This window comes from Rissa tridactyla, chromosome 4 (assembly GCF_028500815.1).
Source record: "Rissa tridactyla isolate bRisTri1 chromosome 4, bRisTri1.patW.cur.20221130, whole genome shotgun sequence".
Lineage (NCBI taxonomy): Eukaryota > Metazoa > Chordata > Aves > Charadriiformes > Laridae > Rissa > Rissa tridactyla.
This window is the reverse complement of record NC_071469.1, coordinates 79663198-79686078: the sequence shown is the minus strand read 5'-3', so window position 1 is coordinate 79686078 and position 22881 is coordinate 79663198. Positions and strand designations below refer to the sequence as shown.

At 38.8% G+C, this 22881-nt stretch overlaps 1 protein-coding gene across 1 annotated transcript; it reads right to left on the bottom strand.

The window, feature by feature from the left end:
• Window positions 1-288: 288 nt before the first annotated feature.
• N4BP1 (NEDD4 binding protein 1) lies at window positions 289-22437 on the bottom strand. The gene is made up of 7 exons (XM_054199851.1): window positions 22067-22437; window positions 17532-19285; window positions 10077-10207; window positions 9570-9666; window positions 7022-7129; window positions 3689-3796; window positions 289-1612 (listed from the first exon to the last, which is right to left on the bottom strand). The coding sequence occupies exons 1-7, from the start codon at window positions 22310-22312 to the stop codon at window positions 1276-1278; spliced, it is 2781 nt and encodes a 926-aa protein (XP_054055826.1). The 5' UTR covers window positions 22313-22437; the 3' UTR covers window positions 289-1275.
• Between the last annotated feature and the right edge of the window lie 444 nt (window positions 22438-22881).

Genomic DNA, 22881 nt, shown 5'->3' with positions numbered 1-22881 from the left:
TTTCTATATAAACAGCATCACATTCTGTTCATAGCTTATCACAGCACTGAGATTTAGAACAGGTAGGGCAAAGACAAACAGGTAACAGCACAGGTTGTTAAAAATACTAAAATTATTCTAGATGGTCAGAAGAATTTCCAATTTAAAAAGCAAGGTAGGTATCACGGATCTTTTAAAGCATTATAAATATCTTCTATTAAGGAAAGTTGTGAATTTACACTTTCTAACTGAAACCTTCCCTCTCAACTACTCTAGCATAGTATCTCTCAACCTGAATGAACAGGCAAATGGATTTTCTTGGTTTATTTTCATTCCATGGGCACTTTCACCCATATATACAAAGCTTCTCAGCTGCCTGTAATATCAGAAGGCTGCTTAGTATCCGTAAGTTATTCATATAATACACAATTTTATCCACAACACTCTTACAATTACTTTTATCCATCTTGCATTTAATCTTTCTTTATATAAGAACAAGCACTTCAGAATGTCAGAAGCCTTCCTGCTGATCACTACCAACCAACAGATGCATAACGCCACCTTGTGACTGTACTTCAATGATACACCGAACATCCACTGCTCCTATACACCGATCTTGAAACTGATGTCCAGTTGGAAAACTATAGCCTATTTCCAAAATCCACAATGCAGGCTTAAGGAAAGCAGGTTCATATATACACTATGTAGAAATCTTCATATCTGAAAATATTAAACGGGTCTGTTTTATTTCCATGGAGAAATATTTCAAAGTTCGTAAGTGAAGGTGGTACTAGTAGAGTATAGGTTTTCTAAGAACATCTATACTCTAGATACAAACACCAACAATGATATCTGACAGGTGCATGGCTTATGTTATAGTATGTTATGCATGCATCTGGAAAATATATCTGAAGCTGTAAGAGTAAATTTTAAGCCTCTGACGTGATTTTTACCTTTTGAGGAAAGGGGTTTTTAAAAAGTGCTAACATGCTGTTTAAAGTGGTAACAGTTCTTTAGAACTGCTACTGCTCTAATAAGCAATTCAAGTGAAGCAGAAGATTTGTTGTTTTTTTTTTCATAGAAAGTATTATTACAAATCAGTAGTAGCAGCAGTTTTTAATTTACCAAAAACTGGCATCTATTAGCAACAGAACATACACAAAAAATATCTTTGTTTATACAAGTAAAATTAGGTTCTGAATATTCACAGAGTAACATAATAGAGCAACATTTTTCTTCACGTTCATATTCAAAGTTAGTCACTATCAGTTGTGATATAAAAACACTGTAAAATATTCAGTCAAGCAACATGGCAGACAGTGCATTAAGATCTCTCATGAATGGATGATCAGCTAGTATTTGATCAATCTTCTGTCTTTGCTCATAATCAGGAAAAATTTTTATCAGGGCTTCTCTTAGCTGTACTGTTTCTGAGGCAGATCTCTGTGGTGGAGTTGCTAGACAAGCCTGTATGTCTGTTTCCAGAGGAAGCCACGTTGATGAACGATCACCATGTACTCTGTTTTTAGGCTGTTGACTGCTACTGGTTGGTCTGGAGACTGGCATGAAGAAAGGCGTCTCAGAAGAATATTGTCCACTGCTCTGTAAAGCCTTTTGTGCTGACCGAAAATCTCTATGGAACAAAATAAAAATTTTGATTAAGGTAAAGGACATGCTAGTGTCTGTACAAAGGCAGAAAAGAAAAATGTGTATAACTCCTATACTTCACTGCTGCTTGGCTAGTTACTGATTGGAACCAAATGATAAGCATTTTTTCAAAGTGAAACGAAACCGTAGGTGTAACAGTTTTCAATTTGAATCTGGCATGAGTAGCAGCATTAACTAACATTATCTACGACTAGTTCCAATATGCTGTGAGTACTTTACTTGGCAGAATACAGCAACAGTCAAAGCTTATTTCATGGAAGTATCAACATCAGTATTATTGAGATAAAGGGATAAAAAGACACATGTAACAGATGTACACTGACTCAGAACATGTGAAAATACTGACAGGCTAAAGAGGCTTCCAAATGCTCCACAAGGCTATTCCTCACATACACTTACTCATGACTGTCAGCTATGCTCACATTTAGATCAAGGTCTTGCTTCCCTCATATGATATCCTTAATGGGGCAATGAAGTTTTTCAGTAATTTCAGGATCTGAATGTTCTTCCTCAATTGCCGAGATTTCATTTCAGACTTTGCAAAGCTGTTGCTACTCTAAGCTGCTAGCACTACGAAATTTAGGGTCAAGTCTACTTCAGATGCCACCAGATAACACAGAAGTGTGAACTGGAACTCACGTTACATTCTCCTACCACCAAGGGAAAGAGTAGCTAAATTACAGAGCTCCATTTTAAAAGCATTTAGGTTACAACATCTCCTACTACTCAACATGAAAAGGCTCTCTAACTGCTCGAGAACCTTCTAGTTTCTGATCTTATGCCTAGTGCCATTTATGCTTTCTGAATCATTTAATTCAGTAGAAAAGTCTCTAACAAAATTAAGTCTTTACCTTTCCTCAATCTTAAAAAACCCCAACGCACACCCCAAAAACCAAAGCCTAGTTCCAGTTCCAAGTTTACAGACAGGAAATCAAGCTCTTCTAGAATCTTCTCATAAGAGCCTCTTTCCATTTCTACAACCATCTCTCAGAACACACTGTTTTCACTTTATTTTTCTCAGACACAGGAGGCTGAAACACAGTGTTCCAACTGACATCTTGTAAGGGTTTTATATTAGAGCTTGGACACTTTCTTAGCATTTCTTATTGGAGTTCTAGAACTGATATTACATGCCTACTTTTAAAACAACTTGTGACCTGCTGGTATATACGTCTCACTTTCCTCAATTGTTTCAAATAGCTGAGATTCTTCCTTATTCTTAGTATTAATCCTTAAGTATAGCTTGTCATTTGTATTGCTAATTTTATTCATCTTGCTTGTAAGACTAAAAGCTCTCTCAATACTTCTCATTAGGAGTATAAATTAGCATTTATAATTCCTAAGCTGGTGAAAGAAGAGCAGCTTATTTTCTTGTGCTGAAGAGCAAACCCATTCTCAAGTCTTGGCAGTTAATGCAAAGCCAAGTTCATACTTTGAATATATGCATATTTAAAAAGTACAATGATCTTAACAGAACAATAGATGTTTATTAATATTTAAAATTATGACTCAAATACAAATGCATTCAATAACAATGCCTCAAAAAAAAAAATCTTTTTAACAGTACAATACCCTCAAGTGTGAAGTGAAATGCCTCTCCCATGACAAAGAACATGTATTCCTTTTGTAGCACCTGTTGACCCACTATGACTAAGTGATGTTTTAAATAACATCACTGTAATTAACAGGATACCAGATTAATAGATACCCAAACCACTGGCAGATTTGTGCCATGTTAACACAGTTTGGACCACCCTTGTACGAAAGCCACCACAACCAATTTCAGAGGAAGTTATTGTCTTATCTGAGTTCTGAGAGAGATCCTGATTAGGTGCAAATGTCATCAGCAGTCTCTGAACAGACTGAAGTAATAGGAAAAACATGTTTTTGTTAAGCTACTACATCCTACAGTGTTCTTGCTTAATTTCACTGTACCTTTACTGTATAGATCTAAAGAATTGTTCAAGCGAACATGGAAAATGGTTTATCTTGCATTTGAAATTGTAACTGTCTCAAACAGAAGTGAAAACAGTGCTTGTACCTAGAACAGCCTTCACTTCGAAGGAAGTCATCTAGCCTGGGTCCATTTCTTCCCAAAGGGTCATCAGGAACCATAAATATGTCACCAGCAAAAGTGTACTGGAGCAACCTGCAAGACAGTTATTTCAATATTATTTACTAACAATTATTTACTACAATTTACGCCCTTGCTGCCCTTCACCTCTGTAGCATAGGACAAGTTGCTGAGCAGACACTTCACCCCACATGAGGGGTCACTGAAACTTCACTAGCAACCCATTTTAGATACAACAAGCATTCACTGCCAAAATAATTTAATGGGAGCTTACGTGAACTGTTCCCACTGCACTGCAGAACACAGATTTTTTTTTTTTTAATTTTTTTTTTTTTTGACAGCAAGTGTTGGATGACTGCAAATCTTTTGCAACGAGTCCAGGGTGGAATTCTCTTGGTGATTAGAGAAGATTTTCTGATTGTTCAAACTCCCCTTCCTTGTAAGAATCTTCAACCACACAGCTAAAATGTGTATCTTATCAGAAAGCCACATAACTAGCAAACATAGCATTAGCTGTTTACAGTTAAGATGATAAGCTTTTTTTCTGGAATCATTCTGGGACAGATGGAAATCTGCATTAAAGGAAATCAGTTCAACTAAAATTTGTTTGTGAGAAGAGAATTTGGTACAGTGGAATTTCCCCAGAAGTAAAACTAATAGCAGATGTTAACACAAGCTCTTAAAAAACCACAGACTCTGAATGACATGCTAAGTATTCTTGACGAAGTTCTGTAGGAAAACATAACCTGACTTGGGTAGAACTCACTCAAGAAATAGCATAAATACCTACATGATTAGCCAACATCAGTTCCATGTCCTCCCAGCTACATTGTCAGAATCCAAGACAGTTTTCGTTTACTTGTTTAGACTTATACAGACCCCAGTCACTGCAGGAGATGTAGCCTCGGAAGATGTCAGGGAGACTCTGAGGGATTAGTGGGAAATTTGGGCAACAGAAGATCATACTTTAATAGTAAAATGACACTGCTGGATTCAACTGGAGAGGGAAAAGCCAAACCAAAACAAAAACCTAAGTGAACTAAAAAAAGAAACCAGTTGCACAGGAGAAACCCTACTTCACAAAGAGTCCACAAGCTGAAGCACGGATACTTTATAGCTAAGTGAACTCCTCTAAACCCAAAGGGCACTCAACAATCACAGGGAAATGGCTACAGGGATATATTGCAAGTGTTTATTATTTTGTTTAACTATGCCAATTTGTTGTACCACAGTAAAGAATGATTGGTTACATGACATGTTATATTACCAGCTACAACTCACACCTATCAGAATGAATACCACTATAATCAAACAACTCCTTCACCACCCTGATTTAATCAGCCTCCTACAACAAGCACGAGAAACCAGACAAAAAGACCCTTATCACAGTCAACTGAAATGCTGAAGAAATACATCAAGTGTCAAAAAGAGTCAAAGGAGATGGAGAATATCGATGGTGGGAAGTCCTGTTTGGATGGTCTCCTACAGCAACTGGAATACTAAACCTGGTGTTGCACCCTATTGTGATCTTACTGATTGCTGTTATATTATGCTTGTTGTTAAAAATTGCTTTATACATTAGAGTTTGGAGGATGGCTAAACAAGTTACATTTTTGCAAAAATTTCCCTGCATATATAATGTCACTTAACCACATTTAATGAAACTCAGAGATTAGCCAAACACAAAGTTTCCCTCAAATTATAATTGGATTGCAGCATTCCCTGTTTATAGGCATAGAGGCAAGAAGCAACCACACTGCCAGTCTATCGATAAGTTATATTGACTTTAGTCACAGGGCGGATTGCGGTGGTGCAACTCCCCCTCCTTTAGGCCTCTTGGTACTTGGTGCAATTTCCTCCCCACCTGAGCCACAGAATAATACAACAAACCAGAAAGATACATAATAGTCTAACATGAAAGAAAGAAACGGTGGAGAGCAATGGACCAGAACACTATCGCAACCCCTTAGCGCGCCTGACTCCCGTAACTCCTACTGTTTGAAAATAATAACTATAATCGATCACTCCTGACAATATATGGATCATGTCCACAGAGGGGAGGATACCGGGACCCCAAGATCTAGCAGGTTCTGGGCTGGTATAACTGGTGGAAAGTACCAAAACATCCCATTGTCCTACCTGGGCCAGAGTGGAAAAGTACCTGACAGAAGACAGTTATCTTGGATCCTACAAGTAGTGATTCTAGTAAGACCCTTTGAACTCTTATGGATCGCAGTGGGCTGTGGCCAGCACCTCCCCTGAGTTGGGATGTCACTCAGGCTGACACCCTGAGGATTAGAAGGCCAGGGCAAGTCAATACCTCCCGAGTCTCAATTTCCACCCATTGAGGAATGCCGATATAAGTATCAGCAGTATTGTGAGTATTTACTCTAAACTTGGGAAAAGGGAAATTTTTATCTGTAGGCTAGGCTCCCTTTCATCCACCTCTCAGTCTATGTGTTTCTGATATACCCATTAGCTTTTACAGATGTGGTTGTTCTTCTGTTTGTCTGTGCACACATAGGAGTCAAAAGGGGTACCTGTCAGCTCGTTAGAGTCGCCCACTACTAAGGGATCTTTGATGCCAACAGTTAGAGACCCGTGTGTGTGCTTAATATATATACATCTAAGCAAAAGCATATAATTTGGGATATATGCTCTTGCTCATATGTGTATGTATTGATTTGGGATACCTTATGGTAAGTTAGTGTGAATCTTGTCATCTTCAAATCTGTACATAAGTTGTGTTTAATTATTTTGTTAAATCACTTTGTAAATCTTTAAATCGGTTAATGATTAAGTGCTACTAAAATTCAACCTCTTAATCTACCTCACATCGTCAGTAAGTTTTGAATCACTGCTAAATCATAACAGTGTCAAACATTTCCATCTGCGACAATTCTGAAACCTTGAAAGTGATACTGTATGTCTGCATCAGCTATCACGCCTCCTTGAAGAAGTGAAATGTACAACAAGAAAGCCTATGAGAATGGACAACAAAGTGTATACTCTAACAGGGTCTAACACTGAGCTTCAGAAGTGATATAGCTTTGCTGTTACACCAAGATCCTACTTATGTGAACGATTAACAGGTTTACATCAGAGAATATATAAATAATAGGGACATTAGACTACTCAACACATGATTCTAAGGCCTTGAATCAAAGTGGTGAAACAAACACAGTACTTTGTTGGGCTCTACCAGAACTGTATGATAGATTAACTAAAAATAAAAAGTCCCACATGAACAACTGTAAGGACAGACATCCTTTTAAGCTTTCACAGAAATTGAGTAATTACCTTTTTTGAATAATTTCTCTCCAGGCACGTGATTCTGTCACAAATTCTCTGAAGTTATCATTAGTCACAATAACACCTCCAGTTTTATCAGCAAGGTGTAATAAAAACCTGTAAAATTCATTTCAAAGACCATTAAGATAGTCTGCTTTACTGAAAATTGTCTAAAGATCTAGAAAACTAAATGTTAAACAACACAAGAGTAATCTATTTGCATGAAAACAAGCACTTCGATTACCAGGAAATTACTGTTTTGACCCACCATGTAACTTTAAACAACGTTTTAGGTAGCATGCATTTATTTAGCGCAGAAGAGTCTTCTCGGGAGGCTTTTTTTCCATAAAAGCCCCCCAAACCCACGGGATTATCAGATTCTGAAATATTTGTAGAGGTAAATGGTTTCCTTTACAAAAGAGTATAGTATTTATTACACATTCCAACACATATACTTTTTTGCTTAGCATTAACATCTGTCTTCTGCAAGATATTGTTATGCATGTTAGCCCGTCAACACTTGTTGACAAAGAGTGCTGTAACCATTTTGTTGCTAAATAAATTATGACAAAAGGTGTCATGGTTTAGGCTGGGCTGGCCACTAAATGAATGACAGATGCCTTCCCAGAAGGGGAAGGGAGAGAGGATAAGGGAGAGACACTTATAGATTGAGAAAAACCTTAAAATAGCTTTAATGAAATATTAACAATAAAAAGAAAAGATAAAAATATTATTCAGAAAATAATGAAATATCTACAAATATATACAAAACCAATATCGAGCTCCCAGGATGACAATCACGTCACTGGCAAGCCCTGGCACTAGACTCAACAGCAGACGGGAGCTGGATTTAAGAATTGGATTCAGGAACATACGGATTGGGATCAAAAGCAAAAGAACAGAGAGAGTCCTCCTTGGATGCCAACCACTGACCCTTTGATCCCTCAGCTTTTATACTGAGCATGATGCAGATGGGATGAAATATCCGGTTGGCCACTTTTGGGGGTCACCTGTCCTGTCCACTCCTACCCACACGTGCAAACCCTTTACACTTCCACTTCCGACCCTCCAACTTGGCACATAAAGTTAGCTGACCTTGCTTGTTACAGCAACAAGTACAAGCAAGAGGCTCTCTGCATACCATTCCTTAGTGTTAACTGTAAACATCAGACCTTATCACTGCTAGAAGCAGACACTGTCTGAAAAATAAGTTATTAATTTCAGACGGTGCAGTCAATTAGAAGAGACTTAACTGAAAAGCAAAATTACGGAAAAGAAAATTGTTTCTGTTCTATCTCAAACCAGGACAAAAAGTATCTACTTCATCTATTAAGAAAATATCATGAATTTCTTTTTTTTTTTTTTTAACCTGTCAGAAAAAAAACTTTTTGCCATTTGAAACTATTTTAGCAAAGAGGTAACAGATTGTGTTCTTTTACAGTACGCTTTTGATGAAAGTGCCAATATATTATCACAACACTCATTTCCACAGTAATATCAACTGTAAATACCGCACCTACATAGCATTTTATATGAAATGCTGGGTGTATATAAGATATTAGTGTGTGAGCAACTCCAACTTCGCTGCCTTCTACATTTTTTTTTTTGCTACAACATTATGATTTAAGAGATCAGAGTTGCTACATCTTAACAAGGAAGATAAATTAAATGCACTCTACATATCTTTTGCGTATCAAGTTCTGCAATCAGGTACGTGACTGCGCAACCTAACAAAAAACAGGCATGCCCACGATGCAAAAACCTGACAATTTTGCGGTCAGAAAAATATAGTCTGGATGATTATTAGTAGGAAGGAAGAAACCAAAGTCCAGCGAACTGTAGCTAGCTGCAGAACACAATTTCGAAGCTGCAAACTGCTTTTAAGCATGTTAAGACTGAGAAAATCTGGCAATAAAAATGTAAGGAAACCCCCCAACACTCAACAAAAAACCCTAAAGCTTAGTGTTGTTCACTGAAAGATGATCCTCCACATTTTGAAGTTGAACTTGGTGGTTAAATTAATTTGGAAATTTACTAGCCTACATGCTGTTACAAATACACTGCTCCAAATACACATCTATGTCAGTATGCCACAATGGCATACAGAAAAAAAAACAACCCAAAAAACAAACCCAAACCAAAATAGCACCTGATCAGATTTATGATAGTGCTCCCCAAACATAAAAGACAACTCAGGGGTAGAATGATGATCAGGAAAGCATAAAGACATTACTAAAAGACTAATTTCTTCCTCAATGCAAGTGATAACATTTGAAATGGATTAACTTTTTTTTTTTTAAATTGCCATGAAAATTTGATATTTTCCATGAATTTCTGGAAATAGTATGTACAATATTATTAGAGAATTATGTATAAAAATGTTTCTTAGGACAGTAAAATAACGTAACAGATTTAGAGCTCAGTCTTAAATTAGATGCACAGCGCTCTGTCTGGACAGGTTGAAGAACTAGCTAATACTACCATTTATGAAGTATTAAGCTTTTACAACCATTAGTCAGATGTTCAAAGAGACTTTAAAACTACATACATTCCATACCTGTCATCATGAGCAGCAATTCTTGCTCCTAAAACCATCCTTGCAGGGGTTAAAGACAATATTCCAACATCCTGGAGCTGTGTTAAGAAATCCTGCTCTGTTAAAACATGAAACAACTGTTCTTAAAAACAAAAGCTTTCTTCTAAGCTATTTAGATTTGACAATTAGTCTGAGATATAATTAGCAGAGAAGCTCGGTATTTTTGTACATATTAATCTTCAGAAATGACATATTGATAGCTGAAGAATTGCTAATAAATGGGGAGGAAGAGGCTGAAACTAGAAGTTAAGGAGCAAAGAAAACCCAAACAAAACAAGAAGGCCTCCACTTATGGCACATCAGTTAGCCTAAACAGCACTTTAGAGTGTCTCAGGTTGTACACGGAAACCCAGTTACTCATGTTTAATGTTTTATGAAGTATTCCTCCCCCCTTCATCCTTCACAGAAGTATCCAAAAAAATAGTTACAATTCAGTTAAAGAAAACATTAGGAAACTATTTCCCTCACCTGTAATGTAAGGATCACGTCTTGTTCTCCACTGTGGAACGAATACGGTAATATTTCTGTGGCCACGTTTCCAAAAGTAATCAACAGATATTGCAATTCCTCGACAGGAGAAGAATTTCCTTAGACCATGACTAGGAGTGAAAGAAAGAAAAAGATTAAATTCACTAGAGTTTTACTACCATGAATACAAAGAAAAGAGAACAATACCTTGCGAAATGAAGCTTTAACTTACACATATTGCGTCACCAAAATAAGAGGTACATGGATGTTATAGATGAGGAATCTCATAAATGGAAAGAGATCTTCATCAAAAGAAGAGAATGGAAACATCACTTTGCAACTTTAAAGCTCGGTCTCCTTTCAGTTTTGTGGGCACAACAATATTTGGGTAATTAGCTTTAAAGAGAGGCCAATAGTGATGGTTTCCAAAATCTATTGATTATAGATTAAAATTATCATAATCCAATAACGTAGTAGTTCTAAATACAGTCCCACTGCAAAATATAACACTTTCGGTTCAGCTAGTTCCCAAGGATTACATCTGAAGTTTTCTGATAATCTAAGATATTTGGGCCTCCTCTACCGTCATTTCAACAATCTGAGCTACCATTTTCATGCAAAATAATGAAATATCTTGGAAGAAAGATCTTCAAAACACTGTATTTTAGTGCCAATCTTCCCCTCTCCCCCATTTAAAAATGTAAGATGTTCATTACCTGTTTTTGCAACGCAGTTAAGTGACTTGCCAGAAAAAATGGCAACTGCCCAATATGAGTAATACAGAGATTGGAGTTGAGGACCTTGTGAGGTCCCTCTCAATCTGAATTATCCCAATGATCCTATGTGCCCATTTAACACGTGGCAGGAAGTCCTCCTTTAGCAATTAACTGTCTAACCAGATTCTGGAAACTGAACTTCAGGAGAACAATGGAAGAAGAATCTCAAAGTACAGAAGACAGAATCAAAAATACCTCTAGAATAAATTCCTACAGAACACCTACTAGCACCTTACACGGGCTAAATCCAGTTTTCATTCAGGAACTTTTCCCCTCATACTTTCATAGATTAGAGGCCACACTTAGACAAAACAAAGACATATTTAGTTAGAAAAGACACTTACACTGATTCAGAACTGATGGCATGAACCAGCAAAAGACTTCTTACAAAGTAGTACATACTCTATGTTTCAAGTTAGATGTTAAAACACTACGAAGTGCTTCTCATAACAATAAGTGATCAAGAGGTATTTGTATTTTAAACTGGTTTCCTAATTAACACGCAATCGTACATTATAAGCCTAATAGTAAGCCTTACTAGTTTTGAATAGAATTTTACCTTTAAACCCCTACTTAAACGTAGCAGGAAGTCTTCTAAACAGAGTTCTTTAAAACACCACCATGGAAATATTTTACTGTGAAACTCAGCCTTTATTAGCATTCATGTATCCTTTTCCAATTTTGTAGACTCATTTTAAAATAAATTTATCAAAATATAAATCTATTAAGGCTCTCTGAATTTGGAGAGGAATGTTTTTATGTAGAAGAGCAGAAAAATGAGTAAGCTACATCTGAACTACAAGAGGCAAGAATCTGAGTTATTAACAGAGTTTCTGGAGAAAAAAAATAGATCCTTCACCACACTTGCCCTAATAAAATCAGGTGTTCTTGATTTCAAGAGCAGTCAAATAAAGGAATGCAATTGTCACAGAAGAGTTATCCCTTGTAAGCCTTCGAGGTTATAAACTTAAAACACAGTCATCACACCCCACTTTAAGTTAGATGTCCTATTCAATAAACTGGAAAACTTCCGTTAAACACTTTCACTGTATTAATGGCTCTCAACTGGACTTCAAGAGATGCAGAGGTCTCCACGTTCATGTTGAAAATTACATCTTCTCTACTTGTCCATTCTCCTGTTTTAGAGCTTTACACCTGCTAAACTACACAGAGTACTCTCTAGTTTTTAAACATTTTAAAGCCTAGAACAGCAGCTCTTGATTCGTCCTGTATGATCAAACACTCCTGCTCTGTAGCAACTTCAAGAAAAAAGAAAAGAGGTTGTAAATATCAGTGATATATTTATCAAATAACATGTAGAATTAAGGTGAGCTATAAATATGTCACTGCTAGATGAACAGAGATATGAAATGCTTTATTTGAGCTAGGTAAACATCTGAAGGACAGCAAATTACCACAGCAAGGTGGTCTTTTCAAGACACCCATCTCAAAGACTACATCTGTTCCCCTACTGCCATTGTAAATACCAGGTTTGGCTGTCCAAGTTCTTTAAAAAAAACCCATAAAGACCCTACAAAGGTATTTCTGAAGTTAAACGAGAGATGATCATAAGCAGCACAAAGCACCAAACAGCAGGTTGCTTTCTGGGACATGTAACATCTTCCTTTTGGTTTTGTAACTAATTAAGGAAAGCACATATTATTTACAAACAATTTGAGCAAGAAATAATTCCATTCAATTATTCTTTCATTCTGAGTTTCTTCCACATTTTAATAAAATTTAATTTAAAATTTCCTGACAACTATCTGGATGTTTTGGTCTGTCCTGAAAGGCCTGTTTTCAGCACATAAACAAAGGCAATTTTTTAAAATACTTGTTAGTGGTTAGAGTAATACCTGGACTTTCTCTTATTCAACAAGCACACTGAAAGAACAGCTAGCATTTAGAGATCAATGTGCAATTTTTACTAGGCTGCACATGTCAAGAGGGAAAATTCTTCAGCTTCCTGAAGTCTTCAAGAGTTAAGACACAAGTAGTGATGTGGAAGCCCATTCAGCTTTAGTCCAAGCAGGCAGACAATGCATTCATTCCACCCCATCCCCCAAACACATGACACTCGGGCGTCAAAAACCCCCAAACCAACACAGGCATGGAAGCAGATGTCCATAACCTCAAGGTACTGAGAAGTAAAACTGAAAACAATTCAAATCAAAATTGAAATCAATTCTTCAGTTTCTAAGATGTAAGAAAATAATGAGGCTTTGTTTAGCCAGAAGGAAGCTGCAGAATACCTACATTAAAAAAAACCCAGGTCCCATGCATTGATTATTTAGTAGGACATTTAAATATCTTGGTGGTTCTGCTATTTTGAGGCAGTTCTCTGTCCTTTGCTTTTCATAAGCAGAGTTTTTATTTGGTTGAGCGGCAGGCAGCAGATGTTCTATAACAGTATGTGGGGACTGCATGTCAATGGTACTCAGCTACTATGCCCCGTTCTAATGTGGGGGCACCCTTGCTGTGTAAGACAATCCATTGGGGTGCATGAAGGAGGTATTGGAACTTCAGTAATGCACATATATAGTTGATAAATACACATATATTGGGGGTGCATGCTCGAAGATTTTTTTACTGATAGGGCTGCTAAATCAAAGTTAGGAGAGCACTGCCTACAGTAATCTCACAGCCATCAGGGAGATCGGCAGATGTTTATTCACCATCTTTTAATTCATTGGTTTCAGATGTATTTGGCTGTTCTTAAGAAAAACATCACCACCAAAACCCAACAGAAAACCCCACAGATGAAAAAATCTCTCCATATTAAATAAATAAATACCTAGACAAACAGGATGTGGTGTGTTTGTTATTTTCTACATGATCCCAACAATTTGCATTTCTCTTCCACTAATACATGTTTGGGAAATCATTTTAAAAAGTTCAAGGTAGCCTGACTCAGTTGTGACTTGCTTTTTTACATCACCGTGTTCTAAATACCAGAGTTGGAACATGAGGAAATAAGGTTACTTTCAAAACAATTTACTGTAACAAAACATTGTACTTTAATTAAAGCAGTGTCAAGAGTTCTGGACCATGTCAGACCTCCCCTTTGAAGTTAGCAAGACTATAAAATGACAGAAAATCTTAATGTATTAATTCAATTAATTCTGCAGTGATTGACCCGAAAGGTTTAACAGTTGCCAGTCATGAAGGTCTAGCTCTGGGCTCTTTAACCTGGGGAAATCAATTTATAAGGATGATCATCATCATCTTCAATTAATGATCACTTGGTAGGAAAGGTTACATGTTAAATCTTCAGACATTCTTTCTCATAAACAGAGGAAGTTACTTAGATTTACTTTTGACACCTCATCTGTGCTATGGAGACTTTCTGGACTAACTGCAAGCATTTCTATATTAGTAGGTCCTTGGTCCTTAAACTGCATTTGAAGCTAATCATCTTGAAAAATGTATGTTTTGTTTTGAATGGGGAAAAATAGTGATCTAGCAGAAACATGTGCAAACACATAAGAGGCCTGTCAAAAAAACAGGCTAAGTGAGATACATTTTTACATGAATTAAGTTTAAAACATCAGCAGAATTTTTTTCTGAATGAACTATATGTCTAGGAATTTCCAGGTATCATCTGGTACTCTACGTAAGTAAAGAACATACCCCACCCCACCCCCACCCCCCCCCCCAAAAAAAAAGCTTATTTTCTTCCCCAGAGCACTTAAGCCTATTCTTTTGGGAAGCCTCTTTCATCTAATAGCTGGAAGTAGATGACCTATGATACATGTATCTTAGCCAGTCAGATGTGTTTTTCTCAGTCTAAGAGCATCCTCCAGAATTCATGGGATTACTGGTAGTACTCTGGCCTATTCTTTGAAAATATCCTATTCAAGAATTAGTTACAACTAAATACAAGATAATAGAGCTAATATGAGGCTCTTCAGGATTTCCAGCTTCCAAGTTTGAAATCCATATTTTAAAATATAGCCTATTTTAAGAAATAGCCTGAACTTTTCCCACTTGTCTGGGGATACAGATGATCTTTCTCAGAATTACTACTATTTTGCTTAAAGTACTCCATTTTAGTTCTGGCAGCATAGTTCCAGAACGAAAACTAATTTCTGCACTTGGAAGGGCTTAGGCAAGTTCAGCAGAGGAACTTTGAATGCACCAAAAAAATCTTAAATCGCTAATTCTCATAGTAAGTTTACTCTTACTTATTGTTACATTGGTGAGTGGAGCAGGAGAACAGCGAGTCAGTTTATTCTTAAAAACTACCACTTCCTCATTAAGAAGAAATATTGCATTTGTCATTGCTCACTTTTGTATTCCAAAACTAAAAAAAAAACAAAAAAACAAGAAGCCCCACAGCAAACTGTTGTGGTTTAACCCCAGCTGGCTGATAGAACCATGCAGTCGCTCACTCACTACCCACAGTGTGGATGGGGGAGAGAATCGGAAGAGCAAAAGTGACAAAAAATACCTGTGGGTTGAGATAAAGGCATTTTAATAAGTAAAGCAAAAGCCACGCACGCAAGCAAAGCAAGGAATTCATTCACTACTTCCCATGGGCAGACAGGTGTTCAGCCATCTCCAGGAAAGCCAGGCTCCATCACACATAACAGTTATTCAGGAAGATAAATACCATAACTCCAAATGTCCCCCCCTTCCTTCTTCTTCCCCCACCTTTACATACCGAGCATGACATCACATGGTATGGAATATCCCTTTGGTCAGCTGGGGTCAGCTGTCCCAGCTGTGTCCCCTCCCAACTTCTTGTGCCCCCCAGCCCGCTCACTGGTGGGGCGGCGTAAGGAGCAGAAAAGGCCTTGAGCGCTTATCAACAACCGAAAACACCAGTGTGCTATCAAAAGTATTTCTCATTCCAAATCCAAAACACAGCACTATACCAGTTGCTAATAAAGTTAACTCTATCCCAACTGAAACCACAACACAAATGCTGACAAAACCTTTTGACATGCGTGCTGGCCAAAGTGACTTAATATAAAAAGAACAAATCCAAGTCTCCTCCTGAATAGAGCACAGCAACCAATTCAAGGATAGTTTTTGATGAGACAAATGTTAAAATTAATAAAGCAAAGCACAAAATTTTAGAGAGATATAGGTTCTAAGTGATTTTTGCTATTCCAGTTATTTATAACAAACTTTAAAAAAGAGAAAATAAAAAAAGAAAATTGTAATTGGCAATGCCTTCCAAAGTTGTCTACAATAGAAACAGTTGGGGGGAAGAAGGAAAAAAAAAAAAGAGAGGAATGAGAAGATATTTACAATAATGCAAAATCCCTGCATTATAGTCAGTGAAAGGGATTTCTTGATCTTTTCAGTATTAACTGTGCCCATTTCATAGGGTTTGTTTGCATAGTGCCTTATCAGCCAACAACCTACAGTTATCCAACAGCCCTGTAATGGTTTACTATTGTCTGCGTACATTCTTTCAGGTATCAGGAGGAATAAAAGAAGTGTGGGCACACATAGACACAGTTCCCTGTTCTATTCTGCACATTTTATGGAGGGGGATGGAATATTTTTGTTGCATGCCTACACCTGCAAAAATTAGCAGGACTCAAGCACTAATGTGTAATGTTGTTAAAGGACAAATACCTTATTACCGTATAAGAACCACCACTTTAAAAACCACAAGACACTAAGACCAAAAGTAATAAAACCAAAATACTTAAGTTGATGGTAACTCAACTCCTGTGTTAGGAGTGTGCAGTGCAAATTAAGTTTCATGCATAAAATTGCTTGCAACAGAGCTGAGCTCACTGAAATTACTTCTGACTGAAGTGGTACATTGAGCTGGAGCACTGATAGTTCAAAGTAGGTTGCTCTGAAATGGCACAAATCAGGCTTCAAATTTGACCACTGCCTAGTAAGAAATGCCGTAGAATTAGTTCACTTTTCATTTTGAAACATCTTGTTATCGAAAATGATGTTATCTGCCTCTAACGTATACCTAGTTTTAGTTTCCATTGCCTATTCAGTTTAAGTTCATTTCGGATTGTTTTTGTATTTGGGCTTCATAAATCTGAGCTACCTGTTTTTACAAATTTGCAAGTTTCTACCAGAACAAGAAAGCTAAGTCTTAAAAGGCTTTACAGAAAATATTTTCCAGTATATTGCAATTACCAAACAATTTAAGTCAAAATCAAGGATTTTCCTTATTCTATTTTAACCAGTTATTGCACCTGTTCAACTTCAGGCTAAGTAATTTTTTTAAACCAAAAGTAAATACTACAAGAGTTGTTTCATGATAGAATATCCCACAACTACACTGTTCTAGCTGGATTTGTGTACTGCAGTGTCATATAGTGCACCTGCTAAAAACTTCTGAATTTCCTTCCATGCACGGTATCTCATGCTGTGAGAATAACAACTACTCCAAAAGAAGTCAGTTATAAAATGAATGCTGTCACTAAACAGAGAATAAAAACTATCAAAATTGCTATGCGTTGGAAATTAAAATGGCTACTGTCAATCTCATGTAATTTTTCATTATCAAGCCTCACCATAAGTTACCAATGCAGCCATTACCAGTAGCTGAAAAACCTTGTGTGTACATGGACTGTTGGGCACCAAAAAGCTAGCTAGCAAAAACTTTACACATGCCACAGCAACCTCTTAGTCCCTATCTCATTTGAAAGCTCATTGAACTTTTACTGAAGAGATATCTGAAAAGAACAATACTTACGAAATTGCAACATTGCTTCCATCTATAATGATATGTTTTAAATAGGGTTTCCCAGGTTCATTTTTCAACTCCAGTTTGTATGGCTTTTTCAGAGATTCCAAAAATCTTTGAACTCCAGTAACTGAAGGATCAGGATGACGTCTGTGTGGTCCCACTGTCTCTCTATCAGTATTTGAAAGATGTATTTGTGAAGACAACACCTGGTCTGGGATAGGATTTTCAGAATTTGAGGTTTGGCATTGGTTGAGAGATCTCACTTGAGAAGAAGAGCTGCAGTGTCCTAATTGGTCCTCAAAACCATGATGACTATTCTGTACAGTTGAGGGCCTTGCAGATTTTTGCTGAACTGCAGTTTTAGTCTTACTTGAAATACGCTGCACATCTGAGCTCCCTCTGGCTACAAAATCAACTTCTTTTAGAGCTCCAGCTTGTATAGTGCTGAAAGTTACACCACCATCGGTTTCTATATCACTTGACCTTGAACTGTGATTCTTACCAGGGCAATAAATGTCTCTCTGTTTACAGCATATAGCTGAATTTTTTCTGGAAGGAGAAGGAGGTTTGCATACCAACATATGCATTTTGTCTTCTGCATCAACTTGCATGCCTGGTGAATCTCTTACTTTGTGATACTCCTTTTTTGTCTCCTTTGTAGTATGATTGGATTTAAGTGGACTTTTATTCCTAGAAATGCCTTTGTCTTCTAGCTTTTGTGAATTTTCTGCATTACTTCCTAAAGGAGGATTGATAGTTCTGGGCTTTTGAGATGACTGTTCACTTTCTTTTTGAAATTTTAAGTTTTCCTTTTCAATTTCTTCTAGCAATGTTAACGGTTCCACAGATTGTCCTAGGATACCAATAACTTTTTCTACAATATTTTGGGAATATCCCATTGTTCTGAAAAAGTTCACAAGAATCTTATATTCCATTTCCTCACTGATATCATCACCTTCTTTAAGGCAGTAACTGGGATCATCTGATTCACTGCAGCCATCCGAAAGCAGATCAATAACTGTGTTGCTGTCTGAAGCGGATTTTACTTCCTGATCATTTTCCAAAGAGAAATGCTTTTTAGGGAGCCTTTCCTCATCATCAGAGGATCTTCGTTTACATGACTGTCTTTCTTTAGACACCTCTACTTCTAACAGAGGCACAACATTTATGGGAACAAAACTTGTTTCAGGAGCATCAGAAAACACAGTGTCCATTTGCTTTGTAAGCTCAGTTACAGGTGTCCCAGCATTGTTTCTTGCTTCCTCACCATCTGCTCTTCCATCTCTGTTTGTAGCAATTACTTTGAAGGCTTTGTTCTGTAAAAACTCTGTTGGGCTTTCAGAACCCGTAAGATCTATGATATCGCTCTCCACTTCACAACATTCAGTTCGTGTGAGAGCTAGGAGTTCTCTTTTTAGTGAGCTAGGCAAAATCAGTAAATCCATTGTATATTTATCTGCATGTGCTTCCACAAATTGTCTGAATTGCTTTTTAATCCCTGACTCATTGTCGCTTAATAAGCTTTCATTACTCTTAAAAAGCTTCACAAACTGCTGAATGTGACTTTGAGCCATAACAACAGCTTCTGCACCCCCTTTAATACTGAGCAATCCTATTTCCAGCACTGTTATATCAGCACAGGTATCCTGAATAAGACTGTTGAGGAACAGACTCTGTGCACCAACAAAGATGCAGTGCATGTCCTTTGGGTAGTACTCCTTTTCTTCTAGTTCAGGTTCACAAAGTCCCTTAATATACTCCTAGAAGGAGAAAGAGACAGGAGAATGAATATTCGTAAACAGCTAATATATAAAATTAGTTTTGATTAGGTCTGTAATGGACAAGTACACTAGAAAATAAAGCCAACTTAGCATAACAAATGCGACAAAGTAAATACTGCCAGTAAACCAGATAATAGAGATAAAATACAGATATCTGAAATGATTTTTAAATAGATCTCAGAAGGCTAACTCTCTTTTATAACCTGCTGTTTAAATAAAAAGGATAGTAACAGAGTATTTAAGTTGTAGCCCAAACAGTTTAAAAGACAAGTTTAAAGAAATTTATTCTCCCATTCTCATTCTTTGGTCAAAGAGAACATACACTTCACGAACAAATGCCTTGCACTAGAGAATTCTACCTAGTCCATAAAACTGAACTTCTAAAAACAGTTTCTAAAGAAAATTTCCAAAGGCTCATCACAGCAGTAGCTCTCTCCTGTATTTTTAAGTAGTTATTACATGTTACTTATTCTATACTTACTACTAGTGAATCAAGGACACTGATCATGTAGCATGGCATAACATAACTAGTAGCCAGAGTAGTATCCATTAAAAGAGCTAAAACCAAACAAATGACAAAACCACTATCAGGACTCTCACAGATTCCCTTAGTAACCAAATAAAACATTTGTATTTTAAAACTACAACTGCCAGAGCACCTACTTACAACAGATATGTAACACCAAAGAAAATCACACCCAAAAAGCTCAACAGCAAGCCAGCTTTCCACATGAGGCTTTGAAACTCAGTATTTTGAAAAAGCAGATGATACTGACAAGTAACTGAGAAAACTCCAGGCTCCAGCTAGTTCTGTGTTCTAGAAGTTCAGGTTTTAAATATGCTGTGGTGGTTGCCTTTTGTGTGTGTTTTTTGTTTTTTTGGTTTTTTGTTTTTTTTTTTTTTTTTTTAAAAAAAAAAACACCTCCCATTGCTATTTCTGCCACCTAGAAGTTGCTATAGGCAAATTCACTATACTACCTTGTTTTAAATGTGTCAGAGTTCAGAACTCTGTCAACACAGTACATTATTTCTTCTTTCAGGTAGCATTATTTTTCCCCAAACTGTCTCTTTCTGTGCTTAAAATTATGTAATGTAGTGAAACCAGTTTCTAAGCTGCAGTCACAGACTCTCAAGTATACCACATTTTATTATCTTTACTTTCAGAAATTAAACTTCTCTTTTAAGTGGAACTGAAAACCAATACAAGGTAATGGACAACATAACACCACTTCCTATCGTCTCTCGAGTTACATCGCCACAGGCTGCTCCAAGACCATATTAGCACAAACTGCTTCTGCAATAAAATCCACAGGATTACTTTTCATGCCTTAGTCGTGATATGACTGCTTTTTCAGAGCAACAGGACAATAACATAATTAGAAAAAAGGATATTAAAAATCTGTGAACTTTTATTTTTTGATATTTACTAAACAGCACTGAAAAATATATTGCATGTGACTGATGAATTAAAATACAAATTACTATCAAAAAACCTTTTAAAGGGAGGCAATAAAGCCATGCAATTGTTCATACTTTCTAGTCAATAATCCCTCCACATAGGGTCTGAAAAGTACTCTACAGATAAGGGAAGTCATGTCTCTCATACCCTTTAAATATTTGGAGTAGAAAACATCTTGTATATTATTAGGAAAAGCAGCAATTAGAAAATGGAAATGTTGTGCTGTTTGTTTCAGACTTTAATTTTCTGGAAAAGAGAAAGTTGTACTGCAGCTGCCCAGCGAAGAATAGCTGTTTATGCTACCTGTAATGGCTTCTGGAGTTTCTGAGCCCAAATATACTAGCAGATTGGTTTAGAGGATATATATGTGTATTTAAACAAATAGACAGACACAAATGCTCGCATATTGAGATTTTGCTTTTGAAAGGTACCTCCAGCCTGGGTAGTGCTCACACTATCGTTCTCACCACATGATTCAAACAGCTTTAGGTGCCAAGCCCACTATGAATAATATTAATTTTGTCACTACTGCTGAACCCCCCCAAAAGGTTAGCTGTACAAGAGATTTAACAAAATAATTCTGTAAAGACACTTCATAGCAACTAGCGTCACAGTCAGAGCCACACACAGATGGCTCTCTCGTTTGGTGTTTGGCTAAAAAGAAAGCTAAAAAAGTTATCTGCTGGTGAAGCAGTCTGGACTGCCAACTTTTACACGAAGGAAACGTTAGCTCTGTTAAGCTGTCAGCTCTGCTAATAAGCTACTAAATGCCACAGAACAAGTGAAGTCTGTGAAGCGACTGTGAAACACGGTGACACCCAGCCAACCCTGAAGAGTTTCTTGACCGGGGGAAGCAAAAGGCGAGCGACACACTGTAACCGCGTCTGAGCGCACGACTTGGCCGGCTCGGAGGGTGCCGGAGCCCCCGGGGCAGCCGGCAGCTGCGTCCCACCAGGCGGCGGCGGCCGGGCGCTCCGCCACGCCGACGAACTTTGCACTTCTCAGCTGAATGGTTTCTCTTTGTTCCCTGCACTCATGTCAACACCACCGGAGACACCCTGGCACCAGGAACACACCTATTTGCCAAGGCAGGACCGTTCCTGTTTCCCCGTGCACCACTGACTCCTTCCCCCACCCTTTCTGCCTCCCACCCGCGCCAAGCAGCCTCCAGCCCTGCCCCGGGACGGAGGGGCCCGTCCCGCCGGCAGACGCGGCCCCCGGCCTCCCTCCGGCCGGCCCAGCCCCCACGACACCCCTGGGCGCCACTTCCCGCCCTGCCCCCAGTTCCCCTCGCCCCGTACCTTGGCGCTGCGTACGGCCTTCCCACCGCCCGTCAGCTGCACCCAGATGCGGGCGGCGGCGGACGGCGGGCCCGGCGGCAGGATGGCGGGCCGCCAGTCCCCCTGCGCCCCCAACACGGCCAGCCGCACCTCGAACAAGCCCTCGATGCGGCCCAGGCTCCCCTCCAGAAGGCGGCTCTTCTCCGCCGGGACGGTGAACTCATCCAGCCCCGGCTCGGAGCCGTGGGCCGCCCAGTGAGCCGCCATCAGGGCCGGCCGCGCCGCCCCGCGCTGCAGCCGCCCATCCCGCCGGGCCCCAGGACAACAACACGGGGAATCCCCGGGCACCCTCCGCACCGCCCGCGCGCGTCATCGGCTCGCGACGGTGCCGCCCCGCGCTGGGAGGTGGAGAGCGCCTCGCCTCAGCCACGGCGCCATCTTTGGCGAGGGCGGGGGAAGCGCTCCTCCCTCGGGCGGGCCCCGTCCCGCCTCCCCGGCGGCCGGGCGGTGTGTGGCGAAGCTTGGAACTGTGCCAGAGGCTGAGCCGTCCGCCTCCTTCTTTTGCTCGGGTGCCTGCAGGCGTGCCCGGAGAAGAGGCGGGCGGTTCCCTACAGCCGGTGGCGCCAGGCGCGGTCCGCACACAGCGGCCTCTCCCCGCCTGACGGGTTGGGAAAGAGGCTCACGCCCAGCTGCCTAGGAAAGAAACCTTCCTCTTTAACGATTTCACAGCCCAGAAGTTTGGTTTTAAGACACTGTTGGCACAGCCATGTCCTGGTATCGTCGTCTTGGATTTCATTTGAAAAGAAATGTAAGTTTTATCCCTTGTGGTCGCAGGG